This window comes from Sturnira hondurensis, unplaced genomic scaffold (assembly GCF_014824575.4).
Source record: "Sturnira hondurensis isolate 20B ecotype Veracruz unplaced genomic scaffold, ASM1482457v3 Scaffold0006383, whole genome shotgun sequence".
In the NCBI taxonomy this organism is placed as follows: domain Eukaryota; kingdom Metazoa; phylum Chordata; class Mammalia; order Chiroptera; family Phyllostomidae; genus Sturnira; species Sturnira hondurensis.
Genome location: NW_028079014.1, coordinates 537,601 through 556,692, shown reverse-complemented (window position 1 = coordinate 556,692; position 19,092 = coordinate 537,601). Strand labels below are relative to the sequence as shown.

The 19,092-nt window shown below is 68.1% G+C and overlaps 2 protein-coding genes across 2 annotated transcripts; both read right to left on the bottom strand.

Annotated features, from left to right (window-relative positions):
- Window positions 1–1,987: 1,987 nt before the first annotated feature.
- INS (insulin) lies at window positions 1,988–3,058 on the bottom strand. The gene is made up of 3 exons (XM_037047828.1): window positions 3,031–3,058; window positions 2,673–2,876; window positions 1,988–2,158 (listed from the first exon to the last, which is right to left on the bottom strand). Exons 2-3 carry the CDS (start codon window positions 2,857–2,859, stop codon window positions 2,013–2,015), a joined length of 333 nt encoding a protein of 110 aa, XP_036903723.1. The 5' UTR covers window positions 2,860–2,876; window positions 3,031–3,058; the 3' UTR covers window positions 1,988–2,012.
- Window positions 3,059–4,905: 1,847 nt separating this feature from the next.
- On the bottom strand, window positions 4,906–11,939 carry TH (tyrosine hydroxylase). The gene is made up of 13 exons (XM_037047827.1): window positions 11,799–11,939; window positions 10,335–10,553; window positions 9,374–9,548; window positions 9,003–9,091; window positions 8,750–8,817; window positions 8,465–8,515; window positions 7,600–7,745; window positions 7,359–7,494; window positions 7,180–7,249; window positions 6,682–6,738; window positions 6,355–6,450; window positions 6,006–6,139; window positions 4,906–5,293 (listed from the first exon to the last, which is right to left on the bottom strand). Exons 1-13 carry the CDS (start codon window positions 11,886–11,888, stop codon window positions 5,134–5,136), a joined length of 1,491 nt encoding a protein of 496 aa, XP_036903722.1. The 5' UTR covers window positions 11,889–11,939; the 3' UTR covers window positions 4,906–5,133.
- Window positions 11,940–19,092: the final 7,153 nt, after the last annotated feature.

The window sequence follows — 19,092 nt, the reverse complement described above, 5'->3', positions numbered from 1 at the left end:
TCTTGTGAGGGGGTGGGGACCCGGCTGTGTCAGGGGACTTTGGAGGCAGCTGCCCCTCCACCCCCCACACCAGGGTGGCACACAGGGATGGATGCGCAGCTGAGCCCACTGCTGGGTGCCCAAGGCAGGCAGGGCCTGAGGGCCCGGGAGGTCTGTCCTCCCAGTTCCCAGAAGGGATGGAGCATGGCCTAGATGGACGGCAGGGCCACAGGCCCTGGGCCTGGTTTCCATGCGGTGACCGGGGGGTCCGAGAAGGTGGACATCTGGGGTTCAGAGCCCAGGGTCAGATCCACCTCCGCAGCCAGGGTCTCACCTGTGCTGATAGCATGGGGAGTCCCACCTGCCACACCGTGACCGAGATTCTTGGGTGGGCAGCCGTCCCCACCCAGGCCCACCCACGCCATGAGTCGGGCCAGCTGGCATGGCCCCCATGCCCCTGGGCACCCTCCTCAGAGTGTGCTGGCCCCTGAGGAGCTCCGGAGCACTCCCCGGGGTCTGCAGGCCACCAGGGCCAGCGACCACCTGGGGGCAGCCTCCCCACCAGCCTACTTTCCCACCCCGGCTGCTCCAGGCCTGGCCACCCACCAACTCACGCACCTCAACTCCTGCAGGGCGCCCCCACCTCTGCCGGGGTGGGGGGCTAATGGGCACCTGGCTGCCCCCATGAGCAGTCCCAGGTAACCCCACCCCCTCCTCCTCCTCTTCCAGGTCCCGAGTTTGCGTCCACCTATCTGCTCAGCCCTGGCCCCCACTCCTGGGGCGGGGCTAGCTGGGGGCCTGAGGCACCCCCTTTGGGGGTGTCCATGTGGCTGTGGGGAGGGGCGACCTGGGAGGGAGCTCAGGGGTGCAGGGAGGGTGGACAGCTGGGCCCCTGGCGGGAGGGTCGGCCTCTGGTTCCCAGGCTGGCCTTTGAGTGGCCCATGGCCAGCAGGGCCCAGGCTTGGGTGGAGCCTCAGGAGCTATGCAGATTGGTTTGACCCCAGCAGCCGGCAGGCTGGCCTTGGGGCGTTGGGGTCACCTGCTGACCTCCCAGTCCACAGCCAGCCAGGCGGCCCCCGGGCCCTAAGTGCAGTGCCCTGTGGAGCTGCAGTGGGTGCTGAGGAGGGGCCAGGACCCGGGAGACGTGCACCTGGAGGGAATGTGCCAAGGCCCCGAAGGGGCTTCTGCAGGGGCCACCAGTGGGGGGCCGAGGGATGCGGCTTTGTGGTGAGAGGAGGGGGCACGAGAGAGTGGGGGGCGGTGGGAGGCCCAGCCCTGGGCCCCGTCCCTGGACCTGGGGGCACCGTTTTCAGGGGGACCCAGCCAGGATGTCCCCCTTGCTGGGTGCCAGGTTCCTGCCCAGAGCCAGTGGCAGCCGTCTGGCCCTGGCTCAGGGATTCTGTCTGGCCGCTCAGGAGTCCCCCGCTGGGCCCAGGGGGCTCCTCTGACTGGGCCTGGCTTGGGTGTCTGGTTGCCCCAGGCCTACCCAGTGCTGGGTGACTTGTGCCTTTGTCCCCTGCCCCTAGCATCCCACCCCCACCCCAGCCCTTTCCCTCAGAGAGGCAGGCCTCCATCAGAAACAGCCCTGCAGGTAGACCTCTGGGGCAAGCTGGGAGGGAAGCTACTGGGGGCCCCTGAGCTAAGAGTGTCGGCTCCCTGTCAGGCCCCCACCCCAGCCTCCCAGGGACCCCCATAACCCTTCTCTGTCCCACCCTGAAGCAGCCAGGGGGCCCCGAGTCCTCCTACTGACCTGGGACAGGGGACCGTGGGCAGCCGACAGGAGCTGGCCTATTGGGGGGACCCGCCACGTGCCCACGGGCACCCCGCGAGCCTGGAGGAAGCTTGGAAGGACGGGCGGGTGTGCCACGCCCCACCCCACCCCACCCTGGCACATTCCACCCACCAGCCCTGCCGTGGCCACAGGACACAGACAATAATCGCACAGGTGCTGGTTGAGGGTTTATTGGGTCTCGGGGGTGCGGGGGTGCGGGGGTGCGGGGGTGCGGGGGTGCGGGGATGCGGAGTGGGGGCCGCTAGTTGCAGTAGTTCTCCAGCTGGTAGAGCGAGCAGATGCTGGTGCAGCACTGGTCCACGATGCCACGCTTCTGCAGGGCGCGCTCCAGAACCAGGGACTGCAGGCCGCCCGCACCAGGCCCCCCGCCCAGCTCCACCTCCCCGGCTGCCAGAGAGATGGGGCGGACAGTCAGGGCCCCGAGCAAAACCATAGCTCCAACCCCACTCACCGCCCCCGGCCTGGTGCCTGCACCGTTATTGGGCCCCAGGGCAGTGCCACTGAGGGGACCTGAGCAGGTGCCCCTGGTACCTGCCATGGACCGCCCCCCCCCCCATTCTGGCCTCCACAGAGCCTTCCCCAGCTCCTGGGCTCCACGGGAATTTGGGTGGGAGGGTGGGGCACCCCCATCGGCCCCCAGGTCTCCCTGAGACAGCTGGCACCCAGAGGTGGGGAGGAGTGGACGGGGCATTTGAGGGGGCCGGGGGCCGATGGCAGACAGGGCAGTGGACGAGCCCACTGTTGGGTGGCATCTGGCCTCTGCCCCCAGGTACCAGCACTGACCAGTAAGCTGGCCACTTCTAGGATGTGACCAAGGGCACGTCATTGCCATTTTAAAACTCCCGCCTGAGGTCCCCAGGTGCCCGCAGGGCACCGGGGCAGGGGCTGGGCAGCTGCTCACCTGGCGGGTCCTGCGCCTCGCGGCGGGCCTTGGGCGTGTAGAAGAAGCCCCGCTCCCCGCACACCAGGTACAGCGCCTCCACCAGGTGGGAGCCGCACAGGTGCTGGTTGACGAAGGCCTGGGCAGGGGCGGGCGCCCAGAGGGCCAGCAGGGCCAGCAGGGGCAGGAGGCGCATCCACAGGGCCATGGCGGGGCGTCGACCACCTGGGGACAAGTGGGGCTGAGGCCAGTGAGGGGCATGCGCCCGGTGTTGGCCCCCAAGTGCCCTAAGGGAAGAGCCCATGACCTCGAGAGCCCAGACACCCGGGACCCCAGCAGGGCGGCCCCACCCAGGCTGACCGGCAGTCCCTGGACTGACCTGTTTGCTTCGGCCTCTGGATGTCTCCGGTCCGGGAGGGCTGGGGGCTGCCGGGCCGGGCCGGCTTTATAGTCCGGCAGCCTGGCCCATGGGAGCCCCAGGGGTGGCAGATGGCTGAGGGGGCGGGGTGGGGGGCTGAGGCTGCAATTTCTGGATCATTTGCTTGATGCTGGGTCCGCAGGAGCCTCTCCTTGGGCCTTTGGCGTCAGACCTCTTGGGGCCCCGGGGCTCATTAGAATCGTAATGAGGGGCCTGATGGCCCTGGGTCCCCACTCGGCAGGGGGCAAACAGCTCCCCAGGAGCAAGGCTGACGTTTCCACATTAGTTCAGGGAGCAGGGGGTGAGAGGAGGGACTCTTCCTGCCCCAGGCCCGGACCCCTGCCCTCCGACCCCAGTCCACCCTCAAGGACCCCTGGACGGTCTAGGCTGTGGGTGTGGGAGAGGGAGGGACAGGGAGGGACAGCTCTCTGTTTACCACCGGTCCCCACCCTGCCTGGCGTGGCAGCTCCCCAGCTCTGCAGGGAGGCTGACCCTGGGGACTAGCGGCCCTGAGACCTGCCGCGGACCCGGTGTCTCAGCCTCAATGTGGGGACGGCCGTTCCCCTTCTGTGTTGCGGGCCCAGGGTTCCGTGGACGGGGCCGGCTCCGTCCCACCCCCATGCCCTTGCGGCTCCTGCAGTCCCTGCCATCTCCCTGAGCCGACCCCTTCAGGCCTGGCCGCACCACCCCGTTGTCCCGCTCGGTGGTCCCGTGCGCCGAGCCCCTGTGCTGCCCCTCAGCCCCTCCAAACAGGCAGAAAAGGGAGGCCCCCCCGCCCCCCAACCTGCCTCTTGCTGCCTCCAGCCCTCTGGGCAGCAGGCAGCGCAAGGGCGGAGCCCTGCCTTCCAGGGACCACGGTGCCCCGGGTCCCACCACCAGCGCTGGCCCGGGGCCTGTCAGAGAGGGCAGTGGGGCCGGTGAGGGAGGAGGCAGGTGAGGGACAGAGCCCAGGGTTGGTGAGGCTGGAGGGAGGTGAGGCCAGCCTCCAGCCCGCGCCCACTCCCTCGGTCTCTATGGGCCCCCAGCCCAAATTCAGGCCTCGCAGGGCTGAGCGGGCAGGCACGGAAGCAGAGCTGAGGAAGGACAGACCCCCAGGACGGGCTGGGGAAGGAGGCTTTGCCCAGGAGGGACTTGACAGGTAAGCAGGGGTTCGCCAGGCCTGACACCCTGAGCGGCCAGAGCCAGGGCCTCGGCAGAGTCACCAGGGCAGCCGGGGGGCTGGGACGAGGCCCGGACGGGGGTCTGACATGTCCCCACGCTGCAGGAAGGAAGGGGCCAGGCAGCCCTGGGCTGCTCCTAGAGCAGGCAGGGGTCCTAGATGGAGGGACAGGTCGGGCCCCTCAAGTGACCTTGCCGGCCCTGGGCCAGAGCCAAGAACCCAGACCCCCACCGCCTTGCTGGAGAGACAGAGGCCCATTTGGGGGAGCTCCTAGGCCCTGCTCTGGGTGGAGTGGGGTGCAGGGGTCAGAGGCTGCTGCACTCCACCTGCTCTCACAGACTCGACCCTGGAAATCTGACCTCCACCGTGTGGACCGTAGCAGTCCTACCCCCGCCCCGCCACGGCCCTGCCCCCAACACCCATCCCCCATGGGGCTCCCGTGGGCCCTGCCCTGACTCTGTGCCACCACAGAGATGGCCTCTCAGCCTGAACCCCCTCCACCCTCTGGAGCTGCAGGGGCACAGGCCTGAGAGCCTGCGAGGGTGATGCCGTCCGGCAAGGCCTCCCAGGAGAAGGGGCAGAGGAGCAACCTCTGAGCAAGGCTGAGGGGGCACGCAGGCCTGGGCTTGGGGGGCGCGTGGGTGTGGACACCAGACAGGCAGGCATGGGGCCTCTTTCTTTTATTAGGGTTGCGAGGGGCAGCACACAGCGTTGAGGAAGGCAGGGACGAGGGCACCGGCAGGCGGAGCTGAGGAGGGCAGTGGGGTCACGAGCTGCCCTCTGCAGGGAGGGCCTCTGGCAAGTGCTTGGGGCGCTGTGACCCAGCCCCCACAGGGGCCGCGGAAGCCAGGAAGGGCAGAGATACCGAAGGCCAGCCCACCGGACCCCAGGGTCTGCCGCTGGGCTCAGCCAATGGCGTTCAGCGCGTGGCTGAGGGCCTGCAGCTCGTCCTGGACGTCCTCCAGGGAGCGCCGGATCGCTTGGGGACTGTCCAGCACGTCGATGGCCAGCGTGTATGGGTCAAACTTCACAGAGAAGGGACGCTGAATGCGGGAGGCGTAGCTCCTGGGGACAGGCCGTCAAGGGCCTTCGGTCACCTGGTGGGGACTCGGGGGCCTCGGGGGGGCAGGGAGGGGCTGAGGCAGCCTGGGGTGGGGTCTGTAGCTTCCAGGACACCCCATTCCTCCCTGCTCCTCCCCAGGGCCTAGCTCAGCCAGGCTTCCTCCTCCAGGAAGCCTTCCCTGACCACATGCCCTGGAGAGTCCAGTTCTGTCTCCATCCTTAAGCTTTTGTTTGGGACCCAACCCTCTCCTGGCCCTGCTTCAGGGCACACAGCCTGTGGGCCTCCGTTTCCCCTGGCACAGCAAGAGCTTGCGGGGCGTGTGAGGCCTTGCCCAACCCCCATTGCACCCCAGCCCCTGCCCTGGGAATTGCCCACTCTCTCGGGTGCCCCTCCCCGGACTCCCTACCCCTCTTCTCCACCCCAGGCCCTGGCCTCAGCCACTCAGGAGGCAGGAGCTGGGAGGGGCCTCACAGACCCTTCTCACAAAAGGCAGACTCTGCCTCTGAGAAGCCTGGCCTTGACCTGGCCTTGACCTGGCCGTCAGCCTCCCAGGTCCCCTTGTCCTGGAACTTTCAGGGTGCTTCGGGGGGGGGCGTCACCACTGTGACATTTGCGGTCTCTGCCTCTTGAAATGCGCCCACAGACCCAGCCTGCCCACCTGGCTGGCCCAGTCTCAGGGCACCTGGGGTGGTCGCAGCCCGGGAGCCCGCCCACCTGAGCTTGTCCTTGGCATCGCTGAAACTCTCGGACACGAAGTAGACGGACTGGTACGTCTGGTCCTGGTACGGCTGCAGGGCCGCAGCCTCGGGGTCGAAGGGCCGGATCTCGGGCTCCTCCGACAGGGAATGCTGGAGGGAAGGCACAGGTCGCGGGGCCTGGCTCCCCAGCACCCCTCGGGGATCAACTCTGCCCGTGGCTCTCGCCCTCTGCCCCCCGGGTCCACCGCCCTGGGCCCGGGCACCGTGTGGAGGGAGAGGCCGAGCTTCCCCCACCCTGCTGAGGAGGCTGCCCACCCTGGGGGGCCCCGACTCTGCCCCACCGACAGGCGCTGCGGGGGTCTCACCAGCAGCTCCCCGTAGGAGGACAGCAGCCCGGCCCCGTAGGCCTTCACCTGCCCGTCCTGCTTGCACAGCCCGAACTCCACTGTGAACCAGTACAGCTGCGGGGGGCAGGGGGGCAAGCTGGAGGGGCAGCTGACCCCCACCACCCCTGCCCTCCTGCCCCCCGACCCCGACGCCGCCCGCCTGGACTGTGAGGCCAGGCTCTGGGTGGTCACAGCGTGAGGGTCAGACTTCCTTCGCAGAAGCAGAGCCCTCAGCCCAGACAGAAGGGCCCACCCGCACCCGGGGCCCTGAGCCCACCCACAGGCACTGCCAGGGAAGGGACCTACTGTGGACAGCTTCTCGATCTCCTCGTCCGAGGCCCCCAAGGACGCTAAGCCAATGTCCTGCAGAGGGAGGAGGAGGCTGACGGAGGAGGGGCTCCGCCACCATCGCCCGGGCACCTGAGTGAGCTGAGGGCACTGGGATGTCCACAGCCCCAGAGGGCCCTGGACTCGGGTGGGCCAGGGCCCAGGATGGCTCTGTGCTGTTCCTCAGGGAGCCAGCAGGGGGCAGCCCAGCCTGCAGGAACCCACCTCAGCGGTTCCCCTGGCTGCAAGGCCCTGGCTGACACTTGGTGAAGGGTACTTGCTCATTTGTTTGTATCGGGTGGTCTTCTCGCTGGGGGCTGAGCCTGCCCACGGGCTCCAGCAGGCATAGGCCAGCCAAGGGAGGCTCAGGCACGGTGCCGGGCTTGGGGGAGCGAAGCTCCAAGTGGCCCCAGCCCCAGGCTGGGCCCACAGCCCCTCGGCTGACCCAGGTCCTGGCCGGAGGCCTCGAGGACGCACCTGGGAGAACTGAGCAAAGGTCCGGTCGGCCAGCATAGGGACGTGTCCCAGCAGCTCGTGGCAGCAGTCCCTGTGGTGGGGGAGGGGGAAAGGGGTGCCCTGGGTCAGGGCGCGCCAGCCCTCTGCCCCCGACCCCACTCGAGGGCTCCCCGGCCTGCCCGCGGGCAGGCGGCACTCACGGCTCGGGCGAGTGCATGGGCGAGGAGGCGTGCCGGATGTACTGGGTGCACTGGAACACGCGGAAGGCCAGGCTGGCCAGGAAGTCCCGGGCGGACAGCAGGCCGGCCACGGGCCGCAGCTGGAAGCCGGTCCGCTCTGCACGGGCCACGCAGGCAGTCAGGGCCTCAGGAAGTGGCACCGAGGGGCTGGCCTCGCCCAGCCGCCCCGCCGCCGCCCCGCCCTGGGAGGAGGGCGGCGCACCCTTCAGGAAGCGGGAGACGTCTTCCAGCTGCGGGATGTTGTCCTCACGGTACCCGCTGCAGCGCTCCAGCAGTCCAAAGGCCTCCAGGTGCTCCCGGCAGGCGTGGGTGGCGTACAGGCCCTTCAGGGTGGTGTACACCTCCCTCCTGCTCGGGCAGGGGCGGGCGCAGTGCTCAGCCCCTCACGGAGCCACCCCACAGGCCTCACCTCTGCCCCTGGAGCCCTTGGCCATCGGGGGGACCCTCGCCAGTGGTTTGGGGGCTGAGAGGGCGCAGAGGCAGGGCAGGGGGCCCTCAGCTCCCTGGACGACCCACCCAAGGGCGCCCTGCCTCCCAGGCTGATGTCTGGGGCCTCAGGAGGTCCCCCCCTGCTGGCCTCAGTTTGTCCTGCTAGATGCCACTGCCCAGGAGCATGGGACCGTGGGGGTCCCGCCCAGGCCCCCTCGTCATCCCCAGCCCGCCCAGCTGCAGCCAGGGGTCTCACCAGGTAGCAATCTCCTCGGCTGTGTACTCCACACGGGGAATAGGGTCACCGCTGCGGAGGGGTGGCAGTGTGTCAGGGTCCCTCGGGGACAGTGTCGGGGTGGGTGGGGGGCGGGGTGGGGCTGACCGCCTGGCCACCGGGTCGCTGCTGGGTGACCTCACTGTGCCTCACTGTGCACAGGGTGACTGCAGGGACAGTGGAGGTGGCGGGGACGTTGACAAAGGCACCNTCCCAGGCTGATGTCTGGGGCCTCGGGAGGTCCCCCCCTGCTGGCCTCAGTTTGTCCTGCTAGATGCCACTGCCCAGGAGCATGGGACCGTGGGGGTCCCGCCCAGGCCCCCTCGTCATCCCCAGCCCGCCCAGCTGCAGCCAGGGGTCTCACCAGGTAGCAATCTCCTCGGCTGTGTACTCCACACGGGGAATAGGGTCACCGCTGCGGAGGGGTGGCAGTGTGTCAGGGCCCCTCGGGGACAGTGTCGGGGTGGGTGGGGGGCGGGGTGGGGCTGACCGCCTGGCCACCGGGTCGCTGCTGGGTAACCTCACTGTGCCTCACTGTGCACAGGGCGACTGCAGGGACAGTGGAGGTGGCGGGGACGTTGACAAAGGCACCCCCACCCCCAGTCAGGTCTGGCCCCGGGGCTGAGGCCTGCAGCAGGGGCGTCCTTACTGCTTGTGCTGAAAGGCGATCTCGGCGATCAGTCTGCGGCGCTGGCGGTACGCCTGGTCGGAGAAGCCCTGCGGGCGGGGTGGACGGACCTCAGGAAGCGCCCCCGCAGCCCCCCGCCCCACGGCCCAGGCACGACAGCGTCTGGGCAGGAGCTGCTGGGAACCAGCACCCCCTCTGGGGTCAGCCTGGGGGCCCCACCCACCACCCAGCCAGCAGGGCAGGGGCCTCATGGTCTAGAGAGGCCCCGGCTCACCGGGTGGTCCAAGTCCAGGTCCGGGTCAAACTTGGTAACCAGGTGGTGGCACTTGTCCAGCTCGGAGACTTTCCTTGGGAACCAGAGGACTGCACAACAGGTGGGCCCAGTGAATGTCCAGCTGTGGGCAGAGCTCAGCCCACCCTGGCAGTGGCCTTCCCTGGCCAGCCCAGGGGAGGGGGCCCCAGATGGTGACAGCCCGAGGTGCGCAGGCCAGGACACAGGTGGGGGCTGGGAGGGCAGAACCAGCAGGGAGGGAGTCCCCAGCCACGCCACCTGGTCACTTCAGGGTCCCCTTTGGGGCCCTTGACCCCTCCCCTGTCCCCTCCCCCACGCTCCGGGGTCACAGGGTAGCTCTCAGGACAGAGTACCTTTACTCTCCCCGGCGCCACGCACGTCCTCCGCCACCCGGCGCACGGAGCTGAGCAGGGCGGGCAGGTCGGCGCTGGGCACCTCACAGCGCATGAAGTACTCCAGGTGCGGGGCCCCTGCCTTCGGCCTCAGGGCGGGCCGGGTCTCCAGGTGCAGAATTTGGGCTTCGAAAGTCTTAAGGAAGAAAAGCAGGGAGAGGAAGGCAGAGGTGGAGAGACGGGCAGCCAGGAGGGGGAGCTGGAGAGGAAACAGCCTGGGTCATCGCGCCCCGCCCCGCTGGACGGGACACGGCTCTCCAGGCTGAGACCAGCCCCCCAGCCCGGGCAGGATGTGTGCTGGGAAACGGTGCTGTGCCACGTGTGTCTGCCAGCTGCCATCCCAGCGGTCCCCAGGACTCCGTGTGCTGGGCAGTGCTGTCTGGTCCCGCGGCCATACCCAGACAGCCTGACTTCCTGGCCGCTGGTCAGAAGGTCCTGCCGGCCACAGCCAGGGTTGGGGTGGGCCCTGCACCCCGCTGTGGCGAGGTCCGAAGGCTCAGACTCCTGCTAAGTGACACTGAGCCCCGGGGGCTGGCGGGCAGGGTCCACGCCTCGCTCCTCCGCCAGCGCTGGTCGCCCAGCAACCAGGGTGCTGGGTCTCCGCGGCCCTCGGGCCACTGCAGCTTGGAAGTGGAGTCTGGCTGTCACGTCATCTGGGAGCCGGTGAAGAGGCTGACCGCCGGGTGTGTCCAGGCTGCCAGTGCGATCAGCGGCCACAGCGGCCACTGGGGGCACCCTGACCGCCCTGCTGGGGGCCACACCCGCTCACCCAAGCAGCTCGGAGGCGGTGTGATAGGGCTGTGGGGGGCCCCAGGACTCCTGGGACCCTCTCTTCTTGTGGCCCTCAGTGGCCTGGGCAGGGGCCCCAGTCCTGCCCACCCTGGCCCCCCAGGGGCCCACAGTGGGCCCCTGACTCCCTCACCTCGAACACCTTCAGGGCCCGGGAGAGCGGAGTGGGCTTGGCGCCCCGAAGGGTGAAGAGCAGGCTCAGCCGGGCCTTCCCATCTCTCTCCACGCACGCACCAGCCCCCAGGGCCTCCCCGGGCTCAGAGGCCGCCGCCGCCGCCACCGCCGCCGCCTTCTCTCGCTCCTTGCGCGCATCCTCAATGAGACTCTGCCTCCGCCCAATGAAGCGTGGGGACTGTGGGGACAGGGCAGCCCAGCTGCATCTTGGAGCGCCTGCTGTGTACCCTGGAGGGGACCGGCTGGCAGGGCAGAACCCCAGCCCAGGTCTCCCGGCCCTAACTGAATTAGGCGGCAGGAAGTAGTGACTCAGGAGCAGCATCGGCCCCCAGGTGGACAGCGGGAGAGCCCGGGGTGGGGGACATTGAGCGTGGCGTCTGGCGGCCGGGCAGGGAGCTGCTCCAGCCGGAGCACGTGGCCCCTGCAGGGCCACCCCTAGGAGTGACCCCTCCTCACGGCCCCTCACAGCCCTTCCTCCCACCAGGACACCTGGCCACACTTCCCCTCCCCTGGGACACGAGGGCCCTCGTCCACACCCTGTCCCTGAGACTGTCAGCCCCGGTGGTCAGTGTGTCTGGCCCCCCATACTCAGAGCCCCCCAGGCCTGGACAAAGGAGGAGCTGCACGGGGTGGGGCTCATCCCTTGGAGCTGAACTTCCAAGAAGGTTCCGGGAGGCTCGGGTGTGGAACGCAGGGGAGGGTGCAGGGGGCCCCTCTCTGAGGCCCCACTTGGCCTCGGGGGTATGGACCAAGCCAGGACCCTGGGCCTCCGTGCAGGACTCTACCCTGCAGCCCCCCTGCTAAGAAGGTTCCCATGAATCACATTTCTGGAACTCAAACTGTGTTTTCATTGAAGGTCTGAAAGCAAAAACCCATTTTAAATGGGCAGGGAGCTGGTTATTCTGGGGCCCCTGAGAATGAACTGAGGACCCCCCTTCCAGGCCCAGAAGCACACCCCCCCATCCAGTCTCACGGTGGGGCTGGCTGAGGGGATCTGCCCGGCGCACACCCCGGAACTCCGGGCTCCCAGGTGCAAGGGCCTGGGGCTGTCCCGGGGGTCCGCAGGCCCAGGGCTGCAGGGCAGGGGCTGGGGGACACAGGTGCCTGGCAGGCAGGGTCACCCAGAGCCCAGGCCTCCCTTCTGCTCAGGCTGGGGGCCCCCAGGGGCCGGCACCCCCATGTGCCCAGTACCCCCACCACGAGCTGTGCTGCTGCCTGGGGCACCCTCACCCACGTGCTGGACCCAGACAGGCCACTTGCCCAGATTCACACACCCCAGCACGAGGGTGCCCAGCAGCCTGGACGGAAGAGGGGCCCCCAGCCAGGACCCCACACCCAGCCTGTGTCTGAGTCACCCTCGTGGGCCCTGAGCCTGGGGGCACCCGGGCTTCTGCACATCCCGGTCAGCAGCCACAAGTCTTACCATGATGGCCTCGGCCTGCTTGGCGTCCAGCTCAGAGACGGCCCTGCGGAAGCCCTTGGCCTGCGGCGTGGTGGCACCAGAAGTGGGCATGATGCCGGCGAGGTCTGGGGCCCTGGGCTCTGTCCGCAGCCCTCAGCCAGGCGGCCTCTTATAGGCTGAGCTGACGTCAGGGCCCCCCGGGTCCCCCACCTCCTGCCTCCCACCTCCTCCACATCCCTCTCCTGCCTGCCGCCGCCTGAGGGAGGCGGGGTGGGCTCGGGCGCCCGAGACTGTCCCATTAAATCTAATTGCTTCCACGGTCACCAGTCCCCGGGGCAGGGGCGGCCTGTCCCCACTCTGAGTCATCTCTGCTTCCTCCGCTGCAACTCCGCTGCAGTTGGAGTTCCCCTAGCCCCACTAGGTGGGGTGGCTGGAGGGGATGCAGGGAGGTGCGACTCCGGGACCCCGCTGCATGGAACCTGGAAGCCAGAGGAGTGACCCCGGCTCCCGCCTCAATGGAGAGAGACCACCTGCGGTTCTGACAATCCCTCGCCAAGCGTCCCAGCGTGCTCCCATGCACGTCTCCCTTAGGCCCACCAGCAGGAGTGCTGCCTGGTCCCCAGGCATCTAGCAGGACCCGGAATGTTCCAGAAGAGCTCATCCCTCCCGCCTAGAGGAGGCTTGGGGACAGGGACAACCGTGGGTCTGTGTGACCCTGTCCCCCAGGCGGCAGCTCCACCACACAGCATACCCTCCTGCCCCCTCACACCCACCTCCAGCCCCCAGCTCCCCGCCCCCTCCCCCAGCCACAAAGCCCTCTTACTGCTCCTTCAGGGAACGCGCCCACCCACCCCTGAGCAGCGAGAGTCCTAGGCCCCCACCCCTCCCCCTCACTGAAGCTCCCCTGGGTCCCTAGCCCTTGCTTCAGCTGGCCTCTGGGATGGTGGGGCCCCCAGTACCTGAGCACAAGTCCCTGGAGTACCCCTGAGTTCCAGACCCTGGCATCTCCCCACCGGCCCGGGGAGCAGGGACAGGGTGCCTTTGGGCAAAGGCTAGTGGAGGCTAGTGCGGACAGCAGGACACGGACAGCCCCAGGCCCTTCAGGGAGAGGGCTCTTCTCTCAACAAAGGACCCTTGAGGGAGGGACCCTGGGCATCGTGGGGTCAGGCAGGGATGGTGGGGAGAGGGGAGGACCATACCGGGAGGCCCGCCAGCCCGCCATGGCCTTCCAGAGTGGGACTGGACCTCCTGGGTGGCCATGGACGTGGGCCTTCTGCACCTGGCAGCATGGGGGACACAGTGGACACAGCGGGACCCGCAGGTGCACCCCTGGCTGGGCACCATGTTGCCTCAGCCCCCTGCCCCCAGCACCTCTCAGGACCCCAGGAGCTGCCTGCTGTTTACCACAGCTCCTCTCCTCCTAGACCATCTCCCGAAGTGCGCCAGCCAGACCCCTCCCTTGCTCCATACGCCTCCGTGGCTCCCTGGGGCCCTGGGGCAGCAGCCTGAGAGCTCACTCAGTGCCAAGGAAAGGCCCTCCCCTCACCGGCTCCTGCCCATCTTCTTGCCCTGGACATGCCCACCTCCTCCTCCAGGAGGGTTTGGGGCTCCACGACACCAGTCCTTATCCCCTGGTTCCCCCAGCAAGCTCCTACGCATCCCACAAAACCCAGCTCAACCAGCTCAGCCAGCCATGCCTACTCTTTCTTGCCCCTGAGGTTAACCTCCCTCACCTCTGCTCTGCTCTGCTCCCGACTTCACCCTCTGTTGGCTGCCTGCAGGTGGGCACCTGGCACCTGGAGCAGGCCCTGGACTCTGGGCCCCTGGGGGATGGGTCTCAGTGGCATCTGCCCGCAGGCCCCGGCCCGGGCCCAGAGGATGAGTGTGCAGAGCGGAGCTGGCGGGATCAGCCCGGACTCCACAGCTGAGGAATGGGGCAGGACTCCTCCCACGGGCTGGCCCACCCACTGGGCCCAGCACCCCTGGCAGCTGGTCCTCCGGCCCTGCCTCCAGGCCTGCAGGAGCTCTGGACAGGTGCCCCCCAGGGAGGGCTGCTGGGGACCCTGAAGCACGTGGGTCCAGCCCCGCCCCTGGGCTCAAAGTGGGTACAGGGCGGGGGGCTGGCTGATCCGTTAAATACCGCAGGAGGAGGGAGGGCCTCTGCTGGGGTGGATTTAACCTTTTGGCAAATGTCTTCTGCTGGCACAAATATTGTTGCTTAATTCCTTTTCTGCCAGAGTCGGCGTGGGGCTGAGGGGGAGTTAAGCATTCTCAAGTCTCCCCTGGGGCCAGGTGACCCCAACCGGGGCCCAGGCTGGTGAGGTGCGTGTGGCCCCTCCGGACTCCACTCTCAGCAGCCAGGCAGCTGGCGGCGTGTCCATACGTCCGTGAGTCCCTGGGTGTCCTGCGGAGCCCTCGCCACACTCCAGGGCAGTCCCCCGGCCCCTCCTCTGCCCCGGCCTGCCCGCCAGTCTCCACCCTGGGCTCCCCGGGAAGGCATTGGCCTTCACAGGCGAGGCTCCCATAGACCCATTCTGCAGCTAGGAAGACCGAGGCAAGCAGTCTCTCTGGGTCACACGGCCACTGGCTCCAACTCTAGGGACACTGTCCTTCCAGGGGCCCAGGGGCCGGGGCAGTCCACCAGCATCCGCTGCCAGCACCCTTGGGTGAACAGAGACCCCGAGAGGCAGAGCAGGGCTGGGAGGGGCTCTTTGGGGGAGGGGGGAGACAGAGGCAGGGTTGAGGTCAGGGGTTAGGCTTTGGGGGTAACCTGGGAGGGGGCTGGCATGGAGGGGAGAGGAGGAGGGCTCCCACCCCTGGCCCCTTCCCGAACACCCCGCACCTCAGTCACACTGAACCACCACAGCTCCTGCCAGCGAGGAGGGGGCACTGAGGCCCCAGTGCTCTCTGCACAGCCTCTCCCCCCAGGGCTTCCAGGAACTTAATAGCCCATAATGACAGTGGGGCCGGCTGCCTGCCGGCGCGGGCGCCTGGTTGGGTGGGGGCACGGCAGGATCCTCAGCTCTCAGCCGGGCTGCGTGGCCTCAGGCCCCCTTCCCAGGCCTGGGAGCTGCTCCCTGCCGCTGCAGACCCCGGCTCCTCGCCCCCTGCCCCTCGCCCCCTCCCAGGGCAGGGCCCAGAGACAGCAGCCGGGGGGAGTGGAGGCGCAGGGCCTTGGGGCCTGGTCCTGTGGCTCCCGAGACCAGTCCTGGAAGGGGCTCCCCAGGAAACCATGTCAGAGGCTGCTTCCTGGGTGTGAGCAGGGAAAGGTCCCTGTCACCTGCACGTCATTTGTGTCCTGGGAAGATGACGGACACAGCTGGCTGACTAGGTCCCCTGGACGCCTCTCCTCACAGTCCCCAGGGCCCGGACCCTGAGCCCGGACCTGGGACCAGCGTCCCCCTCACGGGGAGAAGGGCCTGCCAGGACAGATGCACACCACTCTGAGGACAGAGGGCACCTTCGACGTCAGGCTACCCGGGGCTGTCCCTGGACCCTGTGGTTCTCAGGGCTGCCGGGGACTGTGAGGCGCCCCCCCTCCTGCGGCCGCTACCAAGGCCCCCGCAGAGACCAGCCCCCCAGGGGGCAGAGACAGTGGGGCAGCAGAAACAGAGGCCTCGCCCAGCCTGGGGGCCCCACACGAGGGGGGCGGTGGAGGAGTGGCCCGCCTTCCTGCGAAGTGGGGAAGGCACAAAAACCCCTGACGCACTGGCCTGTCAGAGCCGAAATGTCACAGCAATTAGCCTGTGGAGCCCACTGGCGGAGCCGCACTGCAGGGCGGGAAGGCAGGCGGGGACAGTCCACGCCTGGGCCACCCACCGGGCGGTGGGTGTGCCGGGGGTAATTGGGTGGTTGGAAGCCAGACCCGCGCAGAGCAAGCCTGGGGCAGGCCACCTGCCCTCACGTGGGCCTCCTGGCTCCCTTCACCTGCCAGACGCTGCCAGGTCCTCCAGCAGGTGGCCGCCCCTCTTCCTCTGGGCAGTCTTCCCTTCCGTGTGGACATTTATGTGCGTGTGAGTGCACGCATGTGAGTGGGTGTGCATGTGAATGTGTGGTGGTGTGAATGTGTGGACATGTGTGGGCACCCATGCATGGGGTACGTGCATGGGTGTATGCAAACATGTATGGGCACGTGTGACTGTGTGGTGGTGTGTGCATAGTGCCTGTGACAGTGTGCGGGTGTGGGGGACACACACGTGTGTGGTGATGTATGTGAGCCTGTGTGTATGTGTGTGCCTTGGCACATATGTGCATCACACTGGTGCTTACTTGTGCCTGTGGTGGTGGCAGGGGCTCGGCAGGTCCGAAGGACCCTGGGAGGTGACACACAGGATGACCGCTGGGCCCCGCTTCCCCAGACCCCCACGCCACGTCATGGCAAGGCCACGGGCTCCTGCCGGGTGCTCTTGGTTCCTGGGATCCCTCTGCAGACCCCCATATCGCCCCGGGGCAGTGACTCGGCCTGGCCACTGCCCGGACCCTGAGCCCTCTCCCGGCTTGTTCCAGGTCTGACACATCAGCCGGGAGACGTGCGGCAAGGGCGACATTCAGGTCCCATTAGTCACTCACGCGGGCGGCCACAGCTGTGCCCTGACAGCCCTCAGGCCTAACTGCAAGACCTGGCCCCTCTGCCCGGTGCCCAGGACCTGGGCCCCCGCACCGGCCTTGGTCCCGTGGCTCTGGGCTGCCTGCCCCTCTCCTCTCCCAGGACCCGCTGCCTGTCGGACAGGGCAGCCCAGCTCCCCGCCCAGGCCCGGCTGAGCGGGTGGGGGTAACGGCCACAGCACCGGCGGCCAGCCCTGCTCTGCCCAGCGGGGCCAGACCTCACCAAGCGAACACGTGGGCAGCCAGGGGGCGTTCCTCAGGCCCGGGCTCCGCTTCCCCATGATGTCCCGGCACCACCCTGGCGCTCCTGGCCCCCGCCCACCCCGGCTGGGATTCCCACCCCCGCCCTCAAGCCTTTTCTCCCTGGGGAGGGCTGCACAGCCCCTGCCTCCCTGGTGCTCCTGGTTCAGGGAGGCGGGGGGCTGCTCCGAGGGCCCCCCTTGTCCTCCACATGGACATTTTCAGGACAACACAGCAGTGCTGCCTCCCTTCCAGCCAGAACAAGGGGCCCCAGAAAGCACGCTGACCCTGCAGGTGACTCGGTGACAGACAGGGCTTGTCCCTCGACGCCTCTCTTTTCCTGCCACCTGTCCCCCGAGACAGCATTTGCTCTCCCTGCTCTGTGAGCCAAGACCCCGACACCAGAGCCTTGGGAGCAGAGTGCAACCTAGGGGGAGGAGAAAGCAAGGCGCGGGGGGGGGGGGGACTAGGGTACCACACCCCCATGCGGGGCAGGGCCGCTGTGAACCAGTAGGGAAACTGAGGCTCAGAGAGGAGCCTGGACATGCACCCAACATGCAGAGAGAGGGGCAGCCTTGCGGTTTCCCTAAACCGCACCCCTGCCCCTGCAGGGGTCTTCTGGGACTCCCCATCACCCCACCACACCCCGGCTCCCAGTCTGGCCCCAGGTGTGTGTCCCTTGCTCAGCCCCCCCTGCTAGACACCCCCTGCAGCTGGGGCCCTTCCCCAGAATCCTGTGTGACACCCCCTCCTCCCCACCCCACCGCAGCTGCAACCCAGGGAACCTCTGCCCCGGTGGCCGGCACATCGTTCCAGGTGCCCAGAGCAAATCCCGGGCCTCGAGGGAGGCTGTGCCCCAGCTGACATTTCCAGGCTGCACCTCGCCGACCAGCTTGCCGTGACATTTAGACAGGGCTCATCTGTGATTACATGTGTTTGGTGACTTTGGGGCTCAGGAAGAGCTAGCGGACACCCAGCTGGCCCGCCTTGATCTCTAGCTCGTTTTCAATAAACCGGGCCTGGCTGAGCCGGCTGCCTCCAGCCGCAGCCGCAACCCCACCTGGGCTAGCCCAAGAGCTGAGCCCAGGTTTGCCTGGGGATGCTGGGTGGGCCCTGGCTTCCACGCCAGGGCATGCTCCCGTGGAGCCGCCCAAAGCTGAGGCGGTGGCTCCTGCCTACCGCCGGCCCCCAGGGGAGGGCTCCGGGAGGGTCCCCACAATGCAGGTGAGAACCACTCAGGGACTCCAGCCCCACCTGGGAGGCCGCCAGTACCAGCCCCAGGCTGAGTCCTGAATCGGGGTGGGAGACGCTGGCTGGCCCCGCCCCCTTCCCATCCCAGCCTTGCGGTGGGTGCCCAGACCAGGTCCTCAGTTACACAGCCCAGGCCGGCTTCCGGGGGACAAGGTGACAGAGCCCTCCGGCCCCCCTCTCAGGGGACACAGTGGGGGCCCAGGTGGAAGCAGGGCGGGCGGGATGGGCTGCCCCCTGGTTCAGGCGTGCTCACCTGGCACGTGGGGGGGACGGGCCACCACCCTCTAGAGCCACACTGCCCTGGCCGGGTCCACGTGCGCGCCCCCACCCCGGGGGCGGGCAGACAGCCATCCCTGCAGATGGCCAGGCTCCTTGTCTATTCATTTCCTCTCCACGAGAAGCAGCGGCCGTCATTGATTTTTTCATTAGGACGCGTTATCTCCCATTGTGCAGCAAAGCACGCAAATCGGGGGAACCGGAGGCGGGGGCCGGACCCCCACGCAGCCGCCCTGCACGCAGTCCGCAGCCACATCCGCTACCTTCATCGTCGCCGCGGGACACGCACGGCGGGGGCCTTCGCCCCACTGGCCAAGCGTCCCCTCCGCTGTCCAGAGTCGCCCTAATTCAATCTGGCTTTCAAGGCATGGGAGCCACGGCGACGGTAACTGCTATCTGTCCACAATCACCCCGCCGGCCGCCTGGGGCCTGGCGCGCTCACTGCGCGCACGCACGCAGGAGCGTAATTGCAGGAGCGTGGAGACCCAGACCCCGGTCGGCGGCGGGGCAGGTGGAGCCGGGGCTGGGGTTGGAGGAGGTTGGGGGGCCGCGGAGGGATTCGCCTCCGTCGATCTGAGCCATGGGACTCTCTGGTCAGGCGCCCGGGGGCGAGGCGGCCACCGCGGAAGGTGGGACTCGATCGTCCCCAAGTACCGCCCGTGCCCTGGCCGGTTTCACCAGCCACGCTATCCTTCTGGAGTCAGGGGCATGGGGACATGGGTGGCTTCATCTCTGTGACGAAGGAGACTCTGTTTTAATGAAAGAAACTACGAAGACATAGTGTTTCCTGGCTGGAAAAGTGACCCAGGCTCTTGAGAAAAACTGGAAAGTAAGAGACACCGGAAGAGAAAAGAAGTGACCCCTCGTGTCTCTAAAGCAACCACCACGCGTGCAAAGGCTGCTGGGAAGGAGCCCGGGCAGCGGAGTGCCTTGGAGAGACTGG

What these genes read in the sequence shown, in the direction of transcription:
- INS (XM_037047828.1), bottom strand. Translation starts at nt 2,859, where the DNA reads ATGGCCCTGTGGATGCGCCTCCTGCCCCTGCTGGCCCTGCTGGCCCTC. An exon ending in CGAGGCGCAGGACCCGCCAG is followed by an intron (nt 2,159 to 2,672) that starts GTGAGCAGCTGC and finishes TCTCTCTGGCAG; the next exon opens with CCGGGGAGGTGGAGCTGGGC.
- TH (XM_037047827.1), bottom strand. Translation starts at nt 11,888, where the DNA reads ATGCCCACTTCTGGTGCCACCACGCCGCAGGCCAAGGGCTTCCGCAGG. An exon ending in CGTCTCCCGCTTCCTGAAGG is followed by an intron (nt 7,495 to 7,599) that starts GTGCGCCGCCCT and finishes TGGCCCGTGCAG; the next exon opens with AGCGGACCGGCTTCCAGCTG. An exon ending in CCTCCTACGGGGAGCTGCTG is followed by an intron (nt 6,140 to 6,354) that starts GTGAGACCCCCG and finishes CCTTCCCTCCAG; the next exon opens with CATTCCCTGTCGGAGGAGCC.